The sequence below is a fragment of the Urocampus carinirostris genome, chromosome 14 (assembly GCF_059441175.1).
Source record: "Urocampus carinirostris isolate Australia breed hairy pipefish chromosome 14, RoL_Ucar_1.0, whole genome shotgun sequence".
Taxonomy (NCBI): domain Eukaryota; kingdom Metazoa; phylum Chordata; class Actinopteri; order Syngnathiformes; family Syngnathidae; genus Urocampus; species Urocampus carinirostris.
In genome coordinates, this window is record NC_142362.1 from 19,432,512 (window position 1) to 19,458,368 (window position 25,857).

Consider the following 25,857-nt stretch of genomic DNA (forward strand, 5'->3'; position numbering starts at 1 on the left):
TGCAAACACGTCTTGCAAACTTTGCCTTGCCTTTATTGGCTGGTGCCATTAAAACCTGCTTCTGATTGGCCAGCGCTGGTGAACCCCAAAATGTGACCATTCTTGTTGGTTAAACACTCTTTCACTCAAATAACGGGAACTATAAACCCTTAAAACTGTGTTTTGCGGTTACACTATCGCACTATGTGACATTGCCATATCTGTTCGATTTTAGTTAATCATGCAACCCTGATTTAGATGTCTTTGATATTTTCAGGAAAAGTGTTTATGAAGTAAAACTAAGGCTACATGGTCATAAATGAATCCATTGATGGCTCAGAAAAAAAGGCATCCAAAACATTAAGCTGAGGGTCTTTAATTATTCCCTTGCTGGGGTCTTTGATGTTTTCAGGAAGAGTTCTTTCGTGGCAAAACTAAGGCAGCACTTAATATAATTATTAATTATTATCATTAAGGTGTTCAGCAGGGGGTTAAAAAAGGAGAGCAAAAACAATTTTCTTGGGTATGTGATGATTTCCTTGCTAGGGTGTTTGATGTTTTCAGGAAGAGTTCTTAAGTGGAAAAACTATGGGCATTGGTCATGAATATGTCCATTGTGGGCTTAAAAGAGAGCTTTAAAAACAATTGCTGGGGTTTTTGATGTTTACAGGAAAGTTTCTAAGTGACAAAAATAAGGCAGGATTGTTCATAAGAATCCCTCAAGAGCTTAAAAAAGACAAAAGGCATCCATAAATGCAAGAGATCTTTGAACATTTTCTATCGGGATCGTTGATGTTTTCAAGGAAAGTTCTTTAAGGTAGCATTGGTCATAAATGTGATCGCTCAAAAAAGAGTGCACCCAAAACATAAAGCTGTTTTTTTTTTTTAAATATTTTCTTGGTTATTTAATACAGAACATATATAATTTTTACAGCAATCTAATCAGAATGTGCTGCTCCTTTATTGTCCTCATGCTGAGGTTTTTGTTTTTCTTTTCCCTCATGAAGGTTTTAGATCAGGGGACGGTGTAATAGTAGTCTGTACAGCACTTTAAGACTCCTTGAGATTAAGGGCGATACAAATAAACATAACCTGACTTGGTCTCTGGTGCTTTCCTTGCTGGGGTCTTTGATGTCTTGAACAAAAGTTGAAAAGTGGAAAAAACTAAGGCGGCGTTGATTTCCTGGGCTCCAGCACCCCGCGACCCTACTGAGGATAAACGGTGCAGAAAATGGATGTGTGGGGTCATTAAGAGTTATTATGGCCGATAACTAAGGCAGCTTTCATCATAAACGTGTCCATTAAGGGCTGAAAATAAACACGACATCAAAAGCTATTTTTTTTAAGAAATCCTTGTGAGGTCTTTGAATCATGGCTGGGGTCTGTGAAGTTTTCCGGCACGATTTCTTAAAGAGCGTAAAAACGTGCCAATGGTCTTTAAATCTTAGTGTTTGTGTCAGCTTGTGCTGACATCAAAGTGGCAAGAGAGTGAGGACATTTGAATGGGTGTCTTTGATGATCTTGTATAAGGTCTTAATTTGATGCCTTCTTTTTGGAATCTGGAAGGAAGGCAGTTTTAAAGGATTAATTTTCTGGCTACTACAGTAAACCTCGGATAAGTCGGATCCAGATGGACCGGTCATTTTCATCCGACTTATCCGAGGATCCGACTTATCCGAGGTCGCAAAATTTCGAACTAAGAAGAAATTTAACTCTTAGAAAAGTGCATACTTGCTTTTCAGAATGTCGCTCAAAGTTTGAGGGCTCATTCCAAACTTCGCCGCGATGTCTTTTTGCTTCATGTGCTGATTCTTTTCTTGGAATTCAATGATAGCGAGCTTTTCTTCATACGTTCTAGTCTTGAGACTCCTGCCTTTGGTTTTAGAACTTGAGGCCATCGCCACACCGTAGACCGCACAGACCGCAAGGAAGTCCAAAGAAATTCACACAAATTCAATTTGAATGCTAGCACTACTGTAATAAGAAACAATGGGATTATGATTACGAGGCTTTGTTCTATGACCGCGTGCTGTGATTGAGAGTGCTATCATTCAACACTGAGGAGGAGTTTGATGAATAGCCTCTGCCAATCACGGAACGCCACGTCACATCAAGAAATCTTCCCGGAAAATCTGGGAGGGGTGAAAATCTTCCCGGAAAATCTGTGAGGAGTGAAAATCTTCCCGGAAAATTCCATCGCTTACTGCCACTGGAGGCTGAAATTTAGAGCATTTGGGAGATGTCCTAGGCGACCTGATACCGATCCGACTTATCAGAGGCGAAAACCATTAAAAAGGGTCAATTGTACGGAAAAATCCATCCGACTTAGGCGAGGATCCGACTTATAAAATCCGACTTATGGGAGGTGTAATACTACAGAAAAGCCTAGAGAACAAACGTTCCACGCAATTTGTCCGACTTATCCGAGAATCCGACTTATGCGAGTCCGACTTATCCGAGTTTTACTGTATTTACGTAAACACGCTAGTGTACACAACTGTCAACCAAGGGTAACTTAAAGAGTCCTCGGTTTTGATATTTCATATGAACAAAGTCTTTTTGACCGTCCGTCCTGATTTGGAAGTAGGACAAAAGAACGAGAGGGACATCAGTGGCGCTCATTTTGTATTTGTTCTCATTTTTTAGGCACGATCAGTATGTTGACAAAAGCCAGGGTGAGGCGCTAAAAAGACGGCGGCCATTGTGAAACGAATAGCATCAAAGAGAACCATGGAAGCAACCAGACGTGTCCACAATGACACGCTCGGATTTGCTCATGGCTGCGAAATATGTGGGTCAGTGGGGGGGTCGCTGATGGGGGGGTCGCTGATTTTCCTTGTGCGTCTGAGTGTGTGTGCATGCGTGTAGCGCTACTGTGCTAACGTCGCTAAGCTAAACTTCACCCAGGCAAGGCAGATGTTTCAGTGGTTTACTGAGCTTATAGTAACCCTAATTACAGCCAGGTAATAGCAGTAATAACATAGTAATAACACAGTAATAACCAGGGATGGGACAAAAAAAAATAAAAATCGAGTGATGTATATAGCAGGGTTTTATTTTTAGAGATTGTCAAAATCGACGTTTCTCCCCAGAATCGATTTTTCTGACATCATATCCGGTACATTGTTTAGTATTGTTTTTGTATTTTTATAGTATTTACATAGCAGTATTTTTTAAGTATTTCTTTAGTATTTTTGTAATATCGCTGTAGCTTTATTTAGCAGTATTTCTGTTTTTAATATTTCAGTTGTTACATTTTTGTATTATAGAATTGTGGTGGTAGTAGTTTTGGTGGTATTTCTGTAGAAGTATTTTTGAAGTATTGCCATAGTTGTATTGTTTTAGTGTTTCAGCAGTATTTTTGTAGTATTTCTATATTAGTACTTTTATTGTATTTATTTAGTATTTATGTATTATTTTTGTAGTTTGTCAGTTATAGTATTTCTGTGGTAGTATTTTTTGTATTATTTTGTTAGTGTTTTGTAATTTTCAAATGAAAATCAAAATAATATATTAGGTCGCCGTTTTTTGCTTGTTGCCTGTTCTTTTGGGAAAGAATATGAGATCGTAATTCTCAATTTATATATATTATCGAGAATCGTGATATAAATCGAATCGCCACCTTAGTATCGGGATACAATCGAATCGTGACCAAGGTATATCGTCCCACCCCTAGTAAGGACATGATATTCTTTTTAAGATGCATATCAAAGTGGGATCCCTATGAGCAAAAATTAGTGACCCCTGAGTTCGAATGAGCTAAGGCTTAAATCATGAATGCGGCTTCTGCCAAGCTCCTTGTGTGCAAGTGCAAGTATGTGCATTTCTTAGACGTAGTTCAAATAAGCTCTCCTTTTTCATCTTTTTTGGCGTTAAGGTTGGTGTTAGGAATGTAGTTGAAACAGGCCTTTTCTTGCTTTCACCATTTTCATGCTACTCTATTAGAAAACCACAAGCATGAAATCACTCTTACATACCCCTACCCCCTTTACTGCTTCCCAATGTGTTGTGGGTTACTAAAAGTAAGCAATAAGCAAGTAGGTGCGATGGAAGAAAAAATGGAAAAAGGCTCTTTGAACTCAGTTGGGCATTGTTAACACATGCTGAATAGAGAAAATATTCTACTTTCAACTTTTAACGGCACTTCAAACCACACACCCCACCTTCAAAGGTAACTTCATAATATTGTACTGGCTGCTGCCATCTCCTGGCTGAAACCATCATTGCAGCTCCTTTTGTTGCATGTTCAAGTATGTGAAATTCTTAGATGTGCTCAAATAAACTCTTGCTTTTTCATCTTTTTTGGGGGTTTGTGTTGGCATTTGGACCGTATTTTAAACAGACATTTTAATTTTAATTTTAATTTCACCACTTTCATCCTAGAATGAAAGAATATCGCCAGCACAAGTGTGAAATCATTCTTCTCCACCCCATCCTTCCCAACTTCCTTGGGAAGGATGGGGTGGAGAAGAATGATTTCCTTCCAGAACACAGCGGGTGAAAGTAAGAAAAAAGCAGATAGGTGCAGTTGAAAAAATATACGTAAAAGCTTTTTGAACTCTGTTGGGCATTGATAAAATGTGCAGTGGTACCTCTACTTACAAATGTCTCTACATACAAAAGTTTCAGGTTACAAATTACCTGAACGAGAAAATATGGCCAAAATATTGTAAAAAATACAGTACAGTACGCTCTACAATTCACCGCTCCCAGAGTTCAAACTGGCAACTGGTGCGTATGCGTGAATTCCAGCATGCTCTCCGTGTCGCCTTCCCACTCTGTAAACAAACTACTGTTTGTGACCGCTACGAAGAGCTATTATTCACAATGGACCCCATAATAGACATGCAGAAAAGTGGACAAGCAGAAAAGAAGAGGAGACTTTTTCTGGCCATTGAAAAAAAGCAAGAGATAACAGAAAGGTATGAAAACACACACCAACGTGCAGGAGTTCAGACACGAGCAGCCGTTATTCCATCAGCGCAAATTAAATACATTTTTGCAAAATTTTAGAATCTGTGGAAAGGAATCACCCGGAAAAAAGTGTCGACCGCCCGGCCTATTGTCATTTTGATGACGTCAGCCTCGCACATTTCAGACTGATTGTGAAAAGCAGACGTCATTGGATCAGTTTTCAATAAACACCAGGTTTAAAAAAAAACACTAGTAAGGACCTGAAAACAAAAAGGCCAGTTAAAAAGTAAATACATATTTTCATTAATTCCTTTATTCTTTGTTTTTTTACATTCTGTGCATTCGGTTTATTGTGCGATAATCAAATTTTACTATGTATTTGTTTCATGTTATGATACTCTTTATTGCAAAAAAAATCATACTTTTGTGGGGCTTGGAACAGATTAGTGCATTTACATTTAAAAGGCGTCCCTACTTACAAATGTTTCACGTTACAAATCGACTCCCAGAACGAATTAAATTCGTAGGTAGAGGTACCACTGTACTCAGTAAAGAATAACTTTTAAGGACCCCTCAAATTACGCACCCCATCTTTAAATAAACATAAAAGAAGAATTTATTTTGTCTTTATGAATTGAAATGTTGACATTATTTGGAAGCCATTTTGCCCCAGAGGCAAACTGCACATAAAACAATCCAAATTTGAACTGATGCACAAAATAAACTTTAAATATTGGCGTGTGCACACGCGTGTTCATTGATGTGCTAACGCCGATTTCAGTCCGCCGCTGTGAGTTTCACGCCGCATTACGATTTCAGCAGCCGCGCAGTCTGTGGGTGTGGGGGTGATTTTTGGCCTACATTTTGGAGAGGGGGCTCCACTGCCCCACTTTATTTATTCAAAAGGATTTGCCGCGTTTTAAAAAGGGAGAGAGGCCTCCAACAAAACCGCACTCGTGCTTTTGTTTGGTTTTATGGCATAAAACAAGATGCTTAAGTGCCCAAAATAGAAAAAGGACTACATGGCCCTTAATTGACTGTGACTGTCGGTACTGCTTTATGTGGGGGTCTTTTTTTAACGGCTTACCATTTCAAAGTGTTTCTCAATTTCTTTGAGGAATCAAAGACAATACATTTGTGCAATTACAGTACAGCAGGGGTGGCCAAAATTTTTAGAGTCGTTTTTTTTTTTACCCTGGGCCTGTAGACCTTTTGTCATGTCCTGCACGGTTGTCATGGCATCCAGCTAGCCCTGCCCCTTGACACCGGCTGAGACGCATTGAACTGATTGCTTGTGGAGTACTTAAACGCTCCTTTTGGGACTGCCCGTTGCCAGACCATTGCTTTGCGATGTTGAAGACCTGTTCATGCCTGTTTGATCCGTGTAATGCCTAGTTTGTCAATTTGATTACCTTTGAACCTGTTTTGTTTTGTCTTTGGTCCGTTTATGTGTTGGACAACTTTTATTTCTCAATCAAAGTGAAAGATCGCAAATGAGTTCCGACTTTCTGCTTCCTGGTTCGTTTCCTGACACCTTTCCAATTTGTCTCATTTTCAAAAGAGGCCAAACCTGCCGCCCCCCCAGTGAGCATCGACGACGCTGCTGTATCCATTGGAGACTCCTTGTAATTAAGGGCTATACAAATAAACATGGCTCGCCAGTAGAAAGAGTGAACAGCACCAAATTCCTGGGGGTGCTTATCATTGAAGACCTCCTGGACCACCAACACCGAATCATTGACCAAAAAAGTACAACAGCGCCTCTACTTCCTGCGCAAACTCAAGCGAGCAAGGGCTCCACCACTTATCCTGACCACATTTTATCATAGAATCGTCAAAAGCATCCTTTCCAGCTTCATTGCTGCACGGTCTACAACAAGAAGGCCCTTCAATGCATTCTATGAAAAGCTAAAAGGATAAATGGAGTATCACTTGCCTGCTAGTTATCTGCACCACCTGCCTCACCCGCAAAGTCATCTCCATCGCCAACGACGCAGCCCATTCAATACACTGTCTCTTTTGCTGGGGACGCATCGTCTCGAATCATCGTGCGTCGCCGGGATCAACTTTTTTGACACAAAATTGTCATTATTGCCCGATTACTTTTTTTTTTTTTTACAAAGATTTACCACACTCCAAATTTTCGTCAGGCAGATCCGCCATTGTTGTTTTGATCTCGCGGTTCGAGTTTTCGTCCGCACGTCGATCTCGGCAAACAAGATCTCGTTGATTCGAGATCGTTGATTCGAGATGTCAATTATGGGTACTATCCGGAATACATCGACTATCACGAAACGGCAAATCAATCAAACGAGTTGCGTAGTGAAAGTTTGTCTCTTTTTAGAGAACCGGCTTTTTCGGCTCAACTCATTAAAGTGAGCCGACTCTCAAACGGCTCACTTGCTTTGATGCATTATGTTACGAATTAATGTGTTGTATAGAGAAGTTAAGAAAAATATAAAAGGAGAAAATGAAAAAAGACAGGTTTGTGGTTATCCCTTTAATTAGTATATTACCAAAAATAATTTCATGAAGAAAATGAATTAATAATTTGAATAAGAAAATGTATTATTCTACTTAATTATATTAGCATGTATTTATTCCTTCGACAGTGAACGTCCAAGCTACTAAATTTTTCTACTTTTTTTTATAATAAACCTCATTCATGTCGAGCAAGACCATTAGTATTGGGTGAAAATCGACACAAAATTGGTCATTTCTTCAGTGTCAGTAATAAGTCGAAACATAATGCAGAAAGGGATAACAACGGCAATAATTCCGGCACGAAAAAACGGTGGAGAAATTCTTCGGAACATCGCGGAGGCAAGGAAAACACGTGTGTTGAGGCGAACGATTCGACGAAACATAATAAACAAAAGAATACTCCTAGCAAGAAAAGGACTTTTCTGCCAAAATGGACTAAATTATATTCCTGGTGACGCTATGAGGAGGATGATAATGGATTGGACCTTGAGAAGACATTACAACTGTGGCGGGACAGCAAACCACGAAGAGTACATGAACTGAAAAATCTGAAGATATAACTGCTTTGTATTACCAATTAACTGTGATGATTAAATCTAAATGAAAATATATATTTATATAGTTATTTCAGCAATATTATTTTGTGTAATGTACAATATTGTTGTGAACTGAAAAATCTAGAAGTGATAACTGATTTGTATTACCAATAAACTGTGATGATTAAAACTAAAGTAATATATAACTTTATATGATATATTTGTCTCCAATTTACAATTTCAACCTCGATAACACAAAATTTTGGGGAGCCATAGATCTCTTTTGGGACCCATAGATTTTTGAGCACGCGAGTCCCCGGGACCCATCACTTTTCACAGGTAAAATGAACACTGTATACCCAATCAATAGTGTAATATAGCGGCAAGATTATTTTTGAAAATTATCATTTGACAGTTAAAAAGTTATTTGTAAAAAAGAATTTCTAAAGTAAAGTACTTTTATTCGTTGAAGCACGAGACGTTACTCGCCATTTTATCTAGAACTTGCGTAGTTTCTCCGGGGGGGTCTCTTTTTACCGTCAAACAATAAACTGGGGCGCGTCCGTTTCCCCTAGCTTGGGGTTAGCTTGCAGCTGCTAAACCGGCAAAGATCCTGGAGCGGTTTCCTGTTAGCTCGGGCTGCTTCCGAGTTTTCCAGTTGGAAGAAAAGCCCCGCCCACAGATCTCCAAAATAAACTCACAGGCTAATGCTAGCTTAGCACGGCCGCTTGACTGCGAAAAATCTTTAATCTAGGGTCTCAAACTCAATTGGGGACCGCCAGAGTTAGGGTCTGGGTGAGGTTCAGTCAAATCAAAAAGTTCAGTTAAAACGTAACACTCTTTTCGTGTATCGTTTTTTTTCAAATTACCTACAAAAAAATCCTAAAAACCATTAAGAAATTATATGAAAATAAATGGATTATTATTATTCAGTGCCTCCTAGTGGTTAAAAAATCCGAGTAAAATAAATACTTTGATTTAAATGAGGGGGGTCAAATTCATTTTACTCGGGCGCCACACGATCAAACAAACATTCCTTTGGGGTCCGGACTAGTAGATGGAGGAGAAAAAAAAAAATGGCGAAAGAAATAAGAGAAGGCGAGGGAGAGAAAAGGAGAGTCTGGGACTATGAAAACGAGAAATGGAGAGAGAAAAAAAAAAGAGAGAGAGAGAGAGAGAGAGAGAGAGAGAGAGAGAGAGCCTGAGAAACAAAAGAGATAAAAAGCGAAATAGTGAGAGATGGGTAAAGAAAGAGAAAGAAAGAAATCCGAAGAGAAATTGAAAGAGAGAAGGAGAGGAAAGAGGAGAGAAAGAGAGAAGGGTTGAAAGAGAGAAAGGGGAAGCAAGAGAGAGAGGGAAAAGGAAGAGAGAGCAAAAGATGGTAAAAGACACAGAGAGAGAAAGAGGCAAAGAGGAACAAAAAAAGAGAAAAAGAGAGACAGAGAGTGAAAGAAAGAGATAGAGAGTGAGAGAAAATGGGAGGAAGAGATAGAGAGAGAAAAGAGAGAGAGAACATAAGAACAAAAGAGATAAAAAGAGAAATAGAGAGGGTAAAAGAAAGAGAAAGAAAGAAATATAAAAATAATGGAAAGAGAAAGAAAGGAAAGAGAGAAGGGTAGAAAGAGAGTAGGGGAAAGCGAGAGAGAAAGAGAGAAAAGGAAAAAAGGAAGAAAGAGCAAAATAAGGTAAAAAGACACAGAGAGAGAAAGAGACAACGATGAACAAAGAAAGAGAAAAAGAGTCAGAAAGAGTGAAAAAGAGAGATGGAGAGTGAGAGAAAAGGGGAGGAAGAGAGAGAGAGAAAAAGAGAGAGAGAGAGAGAACATGAGAAACAAGAGATATAAGAGAAATAGAGAGAGTGTTAAAGAAAGAGAAAGAAAGAAATTCAAAGACAATGGAAAGAGAGAATGAGAGAAAAGAGTGAAAGAGAGGGAGAAGAAGAGAGAAAAGAGAGAGAAAGGGAAAAAAGGAAGAGAGATCAAAATAAGGTAAAAAAACACAGGGAGAGAAAGAGACAAAGAGGAACAAAGAAAGAGGAAGATAGAGAGATTGAGAGAGAGAAAAAGGGAGGGAGAGAGAGAGAGAGAGAGAGACAGAGAGAGCAGGCCGCTTGTTTGTCACCCATGATTTAAATGATGAGCAAAAATACATGAACTATCATTTAGTTGTGACTCGTTTTAAAATACTCAGGGAGATGACATAATTGTACCTAAGAAAACTAAAAAAAAAATCTGGCGAATCATTTACATTCCTATTAAGGCAGGGCCCTCAAACTATCATCCTGAAGGCCGCAAATGGCACCCTCGGCCCAAGTTTGAGACCCCTTGCTCGACATGTCTCGTAAGCCAGCCAGCAAAAGACGTTAGAAACACGTCCTCAATTTATTTGGTTGGTGTTTGAACGTGATCTAGTTCTTCTTTCCATGCCTGAGTATGTTCATTGTGCCTTTAGTGTTTTGTTCAGTTACAATTAGCGTTCCAGGATTTCCTGTATTGTCTCCTTTCATCTTTTGTCCGGTCAGTACGTGTTCCAATAAATCATGAGTAGTATACTTTCAAGTTTAGTGTTCCAACATAGCCTGCATCGTCTAATTCCTTGTTTAGTTCAGTTAGTGTTCAAAAAAATCACCAGTGGTTTCCTTGTTTTGTTCATTTAGACAGTTAGTGTTCCAACATAACCTGTGTTGTATCCTTTCATGTTTTGTTCAATTCGAGTTCCAACATAGCCTGCATTGTCAACTTTCTTGTTTAGTTCAGTAAGTGTTCCAACAAATCGTGAGTAATTTTATTATATGTTTTGCTTAGTTAGTCAGCTAGTTTGTGTTCCAACATAGCCTGTGTTGTCTACTTTCATTTTTTGTTTAGTTCACGTTCCAACAAATCTTGAGTAGTATACTTTCAAGTTTTGTTCCATGTTCCATCATAGCCTGCATCGTCTACTTTCTTGTTTAGTTAAGTTAGTATTTAAAAAAATCAGGAATGGTGTCCTTGTTATGTTCATTTCTTCAGTTAGTGTTCCAACATAACCTGTATTGTATCCTTTCATGTTTTGTTCAATTAGTTTTCCAACATAGCCTGTAGCCTGCATCGTCTACTTTGATGTATAGTTCAGTTAATGTTAAAAAAAAATCACGAGTGGTTTCCTTGTTTTGTCCATTTAGTCAGTTAGTGTTCCAACATAACCTGTGGTGTCCCTTTTCATGTTTTGTACAGTTAGTGTTCCAACATTGCCTGCATCGTCTACTTCCTTGTTTAGTTCAATTACAGTTAAAAAACCACAGTGGTTTCCTTGTTTTGTTTAGTCAGTTAGTGTTCCAACATAACCTGTGGTGTCCCTTTTCATGTTTTGTTCAGTTAGTGTTCCAACATAGCCTGCATTGTCAACTTTCTTGTTTAGTTCAGTAAGTGTTCGAACAAATTGTGAGTAATTTTGTTATATGTTTTGTTTAATTAGTCAGTTAGAGTTCCAACATAGCTTGTGTTGTATCCTTTCATGTTTTGTTTGGTTCGAGTTCCAACAAATCCTGAGTACCGGTACTTTCCTTTTATGTTTAGTCTGGTTAGTCAGCTGTTAATGTTCCAACATATTATGTGTTGTTTACTTTCTTGTTTGTTCATTTATTGTTCTAACAAATCACAAGTAGTTTTGTTCAGTTAATCAGTTATTGTTTCAGTATAGCCTGGTTTGTCTATTTTCATGTTTTGTTAAGTTATTTCTCATTCCCAAAAATTCTGAGAAGTTCCATTTAGCTAGTCAGTTAGTGGTCCGACGTATCCTTCCATGCCTCTTTCATGTTTTTTTTGTTATTGTTATTTGGATTACATAAAAACGAAGTGTTGTTTTTTTATGTTTTGTTCAGTTAGTCAGTGAGTGTTGCAACATGTTTGTGTTCACCTTTCATGTTTTGATTGATGAGTTTGTGTTCCAATAAAACCTGTGTTGTCCTTTCATGTTTTGTTTAGTTGGTCAGGTAGTTAGTGATTGAACATCGCCTGTCTTTCTTTCATGTTTTTTGTTCCGTTAGAGCTGGTTAGTGTTGTGACATGGAGTTGTTCTATCCCCACATGACTATGTTCCCGATGTACTTTCGTGTTTTGTTTAGTTAGAACTAGTCGAGACTAAAAACGTCATCAAATCCACGTGCCCGAATTTGGCGCCTCGGTGAGGTGACGCGCACCCACCGGGTGGACAGGAAGGAAGTGATGGAGGAAAGGGGGCAACATTGTCAGGCCCGCTGATCCCCCTTATTTTGGGGGGTTCTTACCTGCCTCCACCGTGTCGCTGAGGTCTCGGTCTTTCGCGGCGTCTCGCGGGAACTCCTTCAGCTTCCTGGCAGCGAGCTGGAGCGCACCGCTCCGCGCGGCCTCCTCCAGGGCGCGCTCCAAGCCGCGGCGGCTGCCGGGGGCCGGCGGCGGCGTCGGCGGCGACGAGGGCGACTCCGAAGATGCCGCCCCTGCCCCCGAATCGCCGTCCAGGGCCTCTAGGCCCGCCGTCGCCATCCCTAGCGCACAACAGACGCGGTTTAAAAGAAAAACACAGGACAAGAAGCGCACGAGACACGTCCGCTCGCCCCCTTTCAAAATAGAGCGACCGGAAACGCTCCGTCCGGACGGACGCGACTTGGGAAATGGGGATGTCGGTCGAGGCAATGCGCATGCGTAAAGGTGAGGAACGCTGACGGATGAGGACATCTGCTGGAGGAAAGCGGGATTGCGTGTTGACTAGATTAGAACGCTGCATTTTTTTTCGCGCCTTGGGTTTATGTTATTATTATTATTAGTATTTTTAATTTAGCATGCCCTTGACTCTATTTATGTATTTCTAGCTTGCCTTAGGTTCGTTTATCCATCTTTCTAACTGTCTATCTATATGTCTGTCTTAGCTTGCCTTGCGTTTAAATGAATTATTTTAGCTTGCTATTTATTCATTTATTTATTTCATTTTTTTAGCCTGCCTTGTTTTTTTCTAGCTTGCCCTGATTTCAAAAAAATGTTTTTTCTTTATTGCCTTGGATTTGTTTTAAAGCTTGCTATTGGTTGTTTTAATTTAATTTTTAGATTGCCTTGGGTTATTTTGTCTTTTTTAGCTTGCCCTGGGTTTAATTGTACTTTTTTTTCTAGTTTGGCTTGGGTTTCATTTTATTTCTTTTTTATGTAGCTCCCCTTGATTTTTTTTTAGCTTGCCTTAGGTTGAGTTTAAATAAATTTCATGCTTGCCTATTTCATTTTCTTATTTTTGTGATCTTACCTTGATGCATTTAACCTACTTAGACGATTTAATTCAAAGTAAGGCTCCTTGCGCTGCATTTTATTTCTCGAAACCCTTCTGCGATGACGCCAGACTTAAAAGCCCTGCACGCCCCTAAATATCCAAATCCTAAATCTTTAAAGGACAGTGTGTAATATTTTTTTGCCTCCAAGAGGTACAAAATACGTTCATTCAGTAAAAAAAAAAACACTCTGATGTGAACACTAGTCAAAATACATGAACTATTATCTATCTATCTATCTATCTATCTATCTATCTATCTATCTATCTATCTATCTATCTATCTATCTATCTATCTATCTATCTATCTATCTATCTATCTATCTATCTATCTATCTATCTATCTATCTATCTATCTATCTATCTATCTATCTATCTATCTATCTATCTATCTATCTATATCTATCTGTAACCGCGGTGTACGTGTCCCACCAAAGATCCACATTCACGCTGGACTGGATGATGAGGTTTTTATTATTAGAATAGAATAGAATAGAATAGAATAGAATAGAATAGAATAGAATATACCTTTATTGTCATTGTTACAACATGGGATATGCTGTGACAACGAAATTGGACGACTCCAGTCCCACATTTACAGTGAGGATAAGGAAACAAAGAAACAAAGGAACAAAGTACTAACTGACTTACAGTTTCTTTGTAGTTCTCTCTGGTAAGACTAACAACAAAGCATATCAAAGAGCTTTCCTTTCACTTTACATAAAACACATTTTAGAATATCACAATACACTTTTACATCTTAACAAGATACTTTTAACAAGAGATCGTATAGTGGATTTTTAAAGTTTACAATGAATTCAAGATGTTTTTCTTTAGTCTGAATTTTAACCAACATCATCCTTTTTTAATGTATATGAGAAAATAGGAATAAAAACAATAATGAGTATAAAAATGGGTACAATTTACCTGCAAATGGATGAGTCACAACATTAGCTTTTTCTGCTGGGTCTGATCTCTTTGATCTCTACAAGGGGAATTAATATTTAGTAAAACAGAAACAAAACGAAAATAAACCTATACAGCTTGACAATATCAATCACATTACTATGCATGGTGAGAGATTTGTCAGCTGGGGTTATAATGTTTAAAATTAACTTCTTTTGTGGAGCACCAAAAGATATGTCTTACCTTTGTAGTTCTCTCTGGTAAGACTAACAACAAACCCCGCCTCCTGGTCACATGTTAGAAGCCAAAACCAAACCCCACCCCATACCAGCAGATGGCACTGTTGGACTCAGCATTGCAGGACATTTACCAAAAACTATACACATATTTCAGCAGGAATTTCAATAAAATAAAAGTTATTATTACACCCGTTACATATCTATCTATCTATCTATCTATCTATCTATCTATCTATCTATCTATCTATCTATCTATCTATCTATCTATCTATCTATCTATCTATCTATCTATCTATCTATCTATCTATCTATCTATCTATCTATCTATCTATCTATCTATCTATCTATCTATCTATCTATCTATCTATCTATCTATCTATCTATCTATCTATCTATCTATCTACCTACCTACCTACCTACCTACCTACCTACCTACCTACCTACCTACCTACCTACCTACCTACCTACCTACCTACCTACCTACCTACCTACCTACCTACCTACCTACCTACCTACCTACCTACAATATTTAGACCTCTTTCCTGCAGTGCACTCATAACACCATCCATCCACATCAATCGCGGCCTTCCTCTTGGTGTCCTTCCATTGACTTCTCTTCTGTAGATCCTCTTCAAAATTCACTCTTCATCCATCCTCTCCAAGTGTCCAAACCAGCCGAGTACTTTCTTATCCACAGGCTTGCTCAGTTCCACTACGACTCCAGTTCTGTCTCTCACTATTTCATTTCTCAATCTATCTAATCTTGTCACTCCTACCACACTTCTCCAACACGTCATCTCAAAAACATGTAATTTCCTTCTCAAATCTGCGATCAGGCTCCATGTCTCTGCACCATACAACATAGTCGGCACAATCAGATTCTCATTGTATTTCTTTTACATAGTGGAATCCCTACCAAAGGTCACCGCCGTGTTTGTCTGGCAACTTGCTGCTACACTGTCCTCTAGAGTACTGTTTTACGCTCGAATTTGACAGTACAATGCCATCTAGTGATCAGGTTTGGGTAGGGTTACTTTAACCTGATTACTTTCAATTACTTTTGGATTACTCCAATACCAAATATGCCAATAAAAGACAAAATAAACTAAATGTGAATAAAATTATGACTCACAACACGTGGTAAGCTTTCTCTCCTTGCTTTGATCTCTTTGATCTCCGGCAAAACTAACATAAAATGCGACAGAAACAAAATGAAAATAAATCCAAACAGCTTGCCAACGTCATTTTTGCCGTTCCATGTATTCCGTTACTCCCAAGCCTGCACAAAATTTAGTAATTTTATTCATATTTAGTTTCTTTTGTCTTTTATTAGCATATTTGGTATTGGAGTAATCCAAAAGTAATTAAAAGTAATCAAGTTAAAGTAACCCTACCCAACCCTGCTAGTGACCCTATATTACACATTGGCGTTTTATAACGATATAAAAATGTACCATAGGGATGGAAATATTTGACCAAATGTAACTTTCCTTTTTATGATTTGTAAGTGTTATTTAAAATCTTGTATATTTAACAAGTTATTAAATCGTTGAGTAATAGTTGTTTTTTGTATTTTTCAGGTTTATTATTTAATTCGACCCGTTTGCGTTTGCGACCCAGTTGCAATACTCTCTTTAGCCGCTAGATAGCAGCAGACGTCCACGTTTTGGATTAAAGGGGGTTGTAGGAGGCCTCGTGAAGAAAATAAGGAAATGAATAACTTGTTTGCTTGTAAATTGATTTAAGAAATTGATTCATGGCGAGAAAATGTTTGAAAATAAATTTCCAAGAGATGGAAAAAAATTTGCAAAATGGGTGTGCTCTACAGTGAGCATCAATGTAGTCCTGCCACGAGAAGTCTTCTTCGAACACTTCCTGTCTTCACGTGCGATCGAGTTTTTCAAATGTCGCTGACGAAGAAAATGTGAGTTTGTGTTTTTTGTGGGGCTCGTAAAAACTTTTACGAGCTAGTGACTACGTTTGCGAGAAAGCAGCCGTGAAATTGTTACAAAAACTCTTGACGCCACTCGTCGCCCCAGGCTTCTCTTCTTCTCATCGTTTTCTCCTCCCTTTCTTCTTGTGTTCTACTTATCACATTTTTCTATTATCCTGTTTATTCCCATCTTCTGGTCATCTTACTTTTTCTCCTTTCATCATTTACTATTCCTTATCTTCTCTTCTTTTACCTCTCACCTATTATTTTCTTCTTTCTTTTTATTGCTTCTTATCTCCTTTTAATCTTCTCTCTTCATCTTCTCTTTCCACCTTCTTGCCAGCTTCCAATTTCTTCTGGTCATCTGCAACTCTTTCACGTCTCTTTTCCTCCCTTCTTTTTCTTCTCGTTTTCTATTAATCTTTTTTTCTCTTCCTACTTATCCTTGTCATCTTCTCAATTTTCTTCTATTCTTGACCTTTCTCCTTCTCATTTCGTCTTCTCCTTGTGCTTCTCATTTTCTCATATTTTTCTTTTTCTTATCTTCTTATCATCTTCTATTCAGATCTTCTCTTCATCCATTTCTCTTCTCTTCTACTGTTTCATCATTTTACTATATCTTTCTCATTCTTTCATTTTTCTTCTCATTTCTTTTTGGCTTTTCATCTTCTTATTTCTTTCATCTTTCTCCTCTTTATGTTATACTTTCTTCTGCCTCCTTCTAATTTTGTTATTTTCTCTTCTTCTGATCTTCTCTTCATCTTTTCTTTTCCTTTGTCTCCCTTTTCTGTCATCTTCTGGTGATCTTTTCCCCCTCAACCTCCTTTCTTTTCCTTGCTCTCATCTTCTTTTCTTTATATTCTCTTTTTTATTTTATTCATTTTCTTCTTCTCTGCTCATTTTTTCTTCTTCATTGCCTTCTTTTAACCTTGTATCCTTTTTTTGTCATTTTCTGGTCACTTATTTCTCCTTATCCTTTCCTTCTCCCTCCTATCATCTTCTTTTTTTTCTCATGTTCTTGTCATCTTCTCTACCCTCCATCTTCTTGTCTTCACCTTCTTCCTCTTCTCTTCTTCTCATCTTCTTCTTACACTGTCTCCTTTTTTCTCTTCGACTTCTTGTCATCTTCATCTGTTCTTTTCTTCTCCTCTCCTGGTTCCTCTTCTTCTGATTTCTCAACATTGCTCAGCTCACTTCAGGTCAGGTCACGCTGGCGTGGATTTTAAGCCATGTTTTGGACCTCGTTAAAGCGACCCGTAAAATGGCTGACCAGGTTTTGCGGCCTTATTAAATTGGCAACTTGCTCAAAAAGAGGAGGTGGGGCATGTCTGTTTCACATTTGGACGACATGCAAAAAAAAGGTACAGAACTTTTATCCCAAATGAGCATTTATTAAAACAATTCAAGATTTTTTAAGTTTATAGTCCTGCAGACTGCCAGTATTTGCACTATTTGGAATATTTTTTCACCACTATAAAAAATGTCCCACAAAAAAAAAATGTAGTCACGAAAGTAAACTAATCACCCTTCCGAATCAAATTTCTTGTTGCGCTGACACATATGAATTGTCCATTTTCCACATTGTTTTCAATTTTGAGGGTATGATTTTGAAGAAGAAAAGACGAAAGCTGTTTTTGCTTATAAGCAGAAGTCAAGACATTACCAGCCCCCCCACCTACACACAAGAAAGGGCAGCCTGAAGAATATCGTTTTCGCCCCTCGGGCTTCGCTGCCGTTTGATTTTTTTGGAGCTGGCACGAGTTGGAAACCAGTTGGAACGGAGGTGACGCTGCCCTCTGACGCTTCGGATCAAAGAGAACATTTTTTTCTGGCTTTCTTTGGAGCTTCTGGATCAGATGTTCCTCAGAAATCTCCTTTTTCTCGCCATCTCGTGATTCGACTGACTTCCTGTCAGTTCTCGGTCGTGGCCGGAGAAGCAAATGTGATCTACGCGCAGACGCAAAAAGAGATTTGTGAAAAGGATTTATTCACAGAAAATGAGTCTGTATTGGATAAGGTACAGAAACAGAACAAGGAAGTTAATTAGGATCTTCAGAATTCAAAGACATCAACGTTACGGCTCGACGACGCATTCCTGAAACACAAAGTTTAATCACCAAATATATCTAACGGAACAAAACATGAAACAAAGAGGACACGAGAACATACATGTGGATAGTACAACAACAACGTGTTCCAACACCAACCAGCGGACATGACAAAATATAAACAGAATACAATGCAGGATATTTTAAAACGGTACCGAATTAACTGAACAAGACATGAAAGACTACAATGCCGAAGAGTTGGAAAACCAACTCTAATGGGGAAAAACGGAAAAATAAGACAAGGCCGCATATTTTAAGATGATAACACGCTTTAACTGAACAAAACATGGAACGCAACACAAAATGTGTTGGTATACTAACTAATTGTAATTGAACAAAACACAAAACTAAGGGGACACAGCGAACTGAATCACACAATGATAGATCTGGATCCAACTGATCAAAACATGAAAGGAAGACAAATCTGGATATTTTAAAACACTACCTAACAACTGAACCAATCATGAAAACAAGACAACGCAGGATATGTTGGAGAACCAACTCCAACTGAACAAAAAAAGAAAGGAGGACAACACACTCTAACTAACTGAACAAAACACAAAATATACAGCAAAAAATTCCTCCAAACACCAACACACCAACATAATAGAACACAAAAAAGACAACACAGTATATGTTGGGACACTTACGACCTCTAACTGAACAAAACATGAAAGACAATAACAAAGAATGTGTTGAAATACCAATTTTTATATTAAAAAAAACATATCAAGTAGATGTGAACATACTAACACATGAATTTTGGAACTACTTAATGTTCCCAAAATTACCTAGCAGAACAAAACATGAATGTAAGATGGAGCAGGAAACATTCCCACATGTGGACAGAACGAGAGTGCCATGACAACAATACCATGACATACCAGGCTGACAAACTAACGAGTTCTAACTGAACAAAGCCTGAAAATAAGACAACACAGGATACGTTAAAAAAACAACTCTGACTGAAGAAAATATAGAACAAAGACATTGAACAATTTGTTGAAACTCGATCTAACTAACTGAACAAAACATGCGAAGAAGACAACACAGATTATGTTGGAACTGTAAGAAAAGACAACACAGTATATCTCTAAACACTAATTAACTGAAGAAAACATGAAAAGAAAGCACGGTATATCTCTGAACAATTAATAACTGAACAGAACCTGAAAAAACAACCCAGGATATGATGGAACACTAACTTAACAAAACATGAAAGGAAGACCATGCATTATTTGTTGTTACACTACCTGAACCAAACCTGAAAAAGAGACAACACCGGATATGTGGAACACCAAAGGGTTCTGACTGAACTAAGACAAGAAAGAAAATCCAAGAAGGGTATATCGGTTCACTTGCAAGCTCTAACTGAACAAAACAAGAGACAATACTAGATATGTTAAAACATTACCTGAATAAAACATGAGAGGAAGACAACACAGGATATTTTGACACACTAACTATCATACCAAAATGTGAAAGACACAACACATGATATGTTGGAACACTAAATGACTGAACAAAACATGTAAGTCAGACAACACACAATATGTGGGGACACTATCTATCTCTAACTGAACAAAATGTGAATGGAGTGTTTAGCATGTAGCCGGAACGTTCTTGGAAGGCCAAAGAAAGCTGACTTTTGGAATCTCGGCCAGTTAATTTGAGGTTTTAGATTTCCGTCCATTCATCAAATTTGAGAAGGACAAGCACCTTGAAGGAAAGAAAAGGAAGTTACTGACAAAAAAGAAAAAAAATAAGACAAGATCTAAGGAGCAAGTTTGGATCTTGCAAGCGCAACAAAGGCTCTCGGGTTTCTGGTCCCGTCCAACATCTGGGCCCCCGTGTACAGTCAAGATGGCCGCCGAATGTTGGACACAGATGGGATTATTTTCTTTTGTCTCATCGCCACTTTTCAAAATTTATGGTCGGAAGGAAGAAAGGAAGCCAGTGTTCCTCGTCTTGATCTCGGTTTTTGAGCCTCATCAAAGGCGACGGGCATCCCAACGGATTGGCACGGGCTGCGTTCCCGCCCGCTTCCCCTTCGTGCACGACGATCCTCACGCTTGGTCTCATGCAATCAGGTAATCCTGCACAAGACCTGAAAGGCCACGTGGAAAAGTTGCATTTTTTTAGACCCAAAAAGTGATAAAATGGCCGATTTTCTTCGCAGATGAGCGACACGCGCTAGCATCCAAACGAGAAGACAAACGTGCCGTTAAATAGTGATAATGAAAACAAGACGCCGTTCTTTTTGGTAATGATTTTGCGCATCTGCCGCTTTATTTGTTTTCCTGTCCTTCTGTCAGCACAAAAAACGGATCGCCAAAATAAAAGGGGTCATAAAGGACTTCAATGGATCTGGCAGGCGCACGGGCGCTTGATCTGCTTTTATTTTTTGAAGACCCGTTTCAGCTTTTTATTTGTCTTTGACGACGATCCGAGTAAAAGATTTTATGGTTTGTTTTCGGGAAGATTTTAATCGTGTCAATCTTTTATGTTTTGGACATTTTTATGACATCAAATATTTTGTGTAGGACTCTTTTGACTACTTGGAGGATTCACTCAAAAATAGATACAAAAATAATCCGTTCTTTCTTTTCGCCTTAATCACCCAAAAACGTTTTATTGTATCGTCCATAAATACAAAAATAATTAAAAAAATAAATCGATTATAATATATAATAAAATATAATATAATCAACATAAATATAAATCAAATTTAAAAAATAAAATAAAATTAGAGGACATTAGAAAATTAAATAAAATGAAAATAAATGTATAAAAAATAACTAATTTAAATAAAATAAAGGAAATATAAGTAAAAGTGATTAATATACAAATAGATCCAATACTTTAAAGCAAAAAATAATAATTTGAAAATAATTTAACAAGGTAATGACAAAACAAATTGGGATGAGATACAAATAAAATAACATTGATGAATTAAAAAAAAAAAGATAATTTAAAAAACATGATGTACAGAATTAAAATACTTAAATACATTACATACAAATAAATAAAATGGATCAATTAAAAATGAATACAATGAAACATTAAAAAATAATATCAAAATAAAACTGAAAATATAATATGTAACAAATTAAATAGAATATTAATAAAAAATGATAAATTACTTTTTAAATAAAAAAATAATAACATATCAAATAAAACAGATTTAAATAAAAAATATAAATAAATAAAATGTGTTCAGTAAAAATGAATAAATTTAAATAAAACATAAAAACATGTTTTAATAAAATAGAAATTAATATATAAAATGTAGCAAATTTAGATAAATAAATGAAACACCAAAAGAAGATTAATCAATCATGAATAAAAGAAATAAAATACAAAATAATAAATACAATTAAAATAAATGGATGCAATTTAACGAATTATTGCTGTATAAATATATGAAATACGTTTGATATAACTAAATATATATGATTAAACAAATGTAAATACAATTTATTAAATACAAATAAATAAAATGGATCAATTAAATAGAAATAAAATCAAATATAATTAAAATTTTGGAAAAAAACTGTTACATATAATGCTCTGTGGCACTGTTTTTCGTTTGCATTAGACGATACAGTACCATCTAGTGGCCAGCAATTACATATCGGGGCTTTAATTGCAAAAGCAAATATAATTTAAAAAAAACTATGTTGAACAAAAAACATCTGATTAAGTAAAATATAAATGAAAAATATATGAGGCAGTAGATGACTCAGAGTCTCAAGGTCTCAGGTTTAGTTCTAACCCCAAACTTTCCGTTTGGAGTTTGAAGTTTGAAGTTGGGCATGCAGGCCTAGAAAGGAGCGTCTGCCACCACAACTGCCCCCCCTTTTCCCCTGTTTCATTCTGAGGGCCCCCGAGGGCCCCGCTGAGCGGAAATTGGAAGTGTCAGGGGCCCGGCCTGAGGGACGCTGGGGAAAAGCGGAGGTGGCAGGCCGGGACGCCAAATGACAAAATCCAAGCTCTTATCTCAAGAAAAGTGTCCACCTTTCTTCTTTAATCTGGAATGGGTTTCCTCTTCCAATGTTACTGTGCACAAATCATGTCCAGATGAGGTCCAGCTCGGAGGACTTGAAGGACTTGGCGAGCCCCCTTGTCCAACTTTTCAGGAATTCCCCCGCCAAGGAGCCCATCTTAGGACATTTTTGGCTGGACCCTTGTCCTACTCATACAGTGCCGTGAAAAGTAATTGCCCCGTGAACCTAATAGCGAGTCGGGCCACCTTTGGCAGCGAGAACAGAAATCATGAGTTTATGATAATTTCACAACCCTATGGAGGAATATTGGCCCACTCTTCTTTGCAATTTTTTTTCAAATCTGCCATATTGAAGTTTTTTTATTGTTTTTTGCATGAACTGCCAGTTAAAAGTCACAACACAGAATCTCAATTGCATTTCAATTCGGACTGTGACTTGGACATTCCAGAACCAGAAGTTGAAGGACTGTCACAAGCCAGAAACAGAGACAGGACCCAATAGAGTTCGTTTAACTCAGTTTTATTGAAAAAGAGAGCAGTGCTTGCTTCCACGATCCGACGATCGTCGGACACGGGTAGCTGATGGCAGGAACGCGGAAGTGGCACTTCCGTGTCGAGCGGGAACAGTCGCGGGTGGCAGGAAAGCTGGTCGGTAGCCGGGACAGGGAAGCGAGGGCGGTAATCGAGTCCAGGAAAAAGGTTGGCAACAAGTATCAGGCAGGAAACAGGGCAAAACAGGTCGATGGCCGGGACGGAAGAGCAGGGCAGAAACGGGTCCAGAAACAGGTCGGCGACAGGTAATCAGGCAGGAGAAAACAGAGCAGGAGATTGTCGGAGGTTACGGTGCTTGCCTAGTAAAAGCGTAGGTTCGCAGGACGGTCTGACGGCTTCCTCTTGGAAGCCGGAGCTTTAAAAAGAGTAAATGGTTGTTGGCGCCAACGGGGCATTCGCAGGTGCCCCGAATCAGCAATCATGACAAGGACAATTCAGGAGAACCTTCATTTTGTATTTTTAAGCCATTCAGAGATGGACTTGTGTATTTCGGATCGTAATTCTGCTGCATGATCCAATAGAGTTTGAGGGCAGGAACTGATGGCCGGACGTTTTCCTGCAGAATCTTCTGGTAAACACAAGAATTCATTATTCCGTGAACCTCAGCAAGTTGTCCTGGTCCTGAGGCAGCAAAGCAGCCCCGGATCATCACACTGCCAACACCATGCTTCAGTGTTGGCATCATGTTCATTTGTCTTGTGCCATTTTTACGCTAGATGAAACGAGCTGCACACCTTCCAAAATGTTTTGACTCACAAGTCCACAGAATGCTTCTCCAAAGTCTCGACGATAATCAAGATGCTTTTTAGCCAATATGAGACGACTCTTTGTGTTCTTCTTTGACAGCAGTGGTTTTTGGCCAGTGTCTTTCTTATAGTGGAGTCCTGAACACTGACCTTAACTGAGGCCATCAAGGCCTGCAGTTCCTTGGATGTTTTTCAAGGTTCTTCTGTAACCTCCTGGATGAGCCGTCGTCGCACGTTTAAAGTGATATTAGTTAGTCAACCACTCCTCGGAAGGTTTTTCACTGCTCTCAGTTTTCTCAATTTGTAGATAATGGCTCTGACAGTGGTTTCCTGGAGCCCTACAGCCTGGAAAATGGCTTTGTGACCTTTCTCGGACTGATTTTTTTTCCTCAATTTTTTTCAATTACTTTACATAGGGACAGATATTTTTGTGCATAAATAAATAGATTTGACATTTTCAAAAGTGCATTTTAAAATTCATTGGGGGGTCTCTGTGTGACATTAAAATTGGTATGATGATCTGAAACCTTTGAGTGATAAATATGCATTAAAAAAACATAGAATTCAGGAAGGTGGCAAATACTTACACAGTATTGTAATTGATGCTGCTGGAAATTTGGTAACAAGACAATTAGACTAGGGCAACACGGCGGCGCAGTGGTTAGCGCGTGTGGGGCACAGTTCTGAGGTCATGAGATAGAACCTTCCTGTGTGGAGTTTGCATGTTCTCCCTGTGCTTGCATGGGTTTTCTCCCGGGCACTTCGGTTTCCTCCCACATTCCAAAAACATGCATGTTAGGTTAATTGTCTGGTCCAAATTGTCCCTAGGATGGGAATGAGCGAGTGAGTTGTCTGTTCCTGTGTGCTAACCTACTGGCTGCCTAGCAGTTCAGGGTGTCCCCTGCCCACTGCCCAAAGATAGCTGGGATGGGCTCCAGCACCCTCGCGACCCTACTGAGGATAAGCGGTACGGATAATGGATGGATGGATGGATGGATGGACAATTAGACTATTAGACCAGATAAAGTATCAAGAGACCAGAACAGACCAGGAAACCCCAGAGCGTTCATTACAGTTCTTTATTTTGGAAGCATACAGGGCTTGCAGGAGACGTGATGTCTGTCAGACGTCAGCGGCGGAGCCGGGAAGATAGCTTCGGATCAAGTAGCCAATCGGAGTGCGGAAGTCAAGCAGGTCAAGTTTACCGGGGCTGGAGAGAAGTTTGTAGCGTGGGACGGAAGCAGGTCGGGTCGGAGGCAGGCAGATAAACAGAGTTCTAGGCGAAACAGGTAATCAGGAGAGTCACACAGTTACAATCGTAACCTCTGACGAAGAGGTCTAAAGAAGGAAGCATCAGCCAATCAGAAGGCGTCCACATGATTGCTCCAGGTGACCAGAGTTAGCAATCATGACATAAAGCCTGGTCTAAGTTGTGGCAAAGGCAGTGGAAGCTATTTTTTTTCTTACTATTGATCTTCTCGCATCGATTTTTCTTTTATTTCTGCGACTCGTATGACATTGTCCAAACTGCAAACGGACTGGAATTTAGACCTGCTAAAATGTGGTCTAGGTGGTTACGCAGGTGGTAGAATTTTTTTCACATTTTCACGTTGTTTTTCCTACCTACGGCCTCCGTGTTGTGACTTCGTTATGTATCCACCACTTCGATTACGCGCTTCAAATGGTAGCCAATCAGATTCGTTGCTATGTTTTTGGCTAGCGGCCACAAATCACAGAAGTGAAAAAATGTCTGCCTGAGATCATTTTTGGAGTTTGGAGAATATGAGGCCCAGCCGTTGGGATTTGTCGACCATCTGTTGTTTTGTTTTTTTTTGTCAGTTCGTCCCTCGTCCAATGAGGCGCAGTGAGAAATTGGCGAGACATGTCAGCAGCTTGTAATTTTGTCTTTTATTTGTCTCGTCTCAATAGTTTTCATTTTTTGGGCGGCGTGTCCCTCAGGTCTATCGTTTGTCCACCACATGATCACAATCGGGATCCAAGCTGACTGTCTGGGGACGGTGGGACAACCAAATCTCCTTTTTGTGGACACTGTTTAAAAAAATCAAGAAAGACTTTTCAAACATATTCATCTTCTTGAGAGAAAAGTGTTGTGTATGTCACCATTCAATGTTTTGTCTAAGCTGTGGTGGCTCAGGCATCTGTTCCAGTTGTCCCTGGGACGCCCT

The 25,857-nt window shown here is 38.7% G+C and overlaps 1 protein-coding gene across 4 annotated transcripts in view; it reads right to left on the minus strand.

Moving 5' to 3' along the window:
* lrch1 (leucine-rich repeats and calponin homology (CH) domain containing 1) overlaps positions 1 to 12,544 on the minus strand; it is a 42,624-nt gene extending 30,080 nt beyond the window's left edge. For 2 of the 4 annotated variants that reach the window (XM_088352629.1, XM_088352628.1), the window contains exon 1: positions 12,178 to 12,543. In XM_088352629.1, the coding sequence (XP_088208755.1) occupies positions 12,178 to 12,412 (235 nt within the window). In that variant the 5' untranslated portion in view covers positions 12,413 to 12,543. Of the gene's footprint in view, positions 1 to 12,177 lie in introns of all 4 variants that reach the window. The other 2 variants (XM_088352630.1, XM_088352627.1) reach the window with 2 other exon arrangements.
* Positions 12,545 to 25,857: the final 13,313 nt, after the last annotated feature.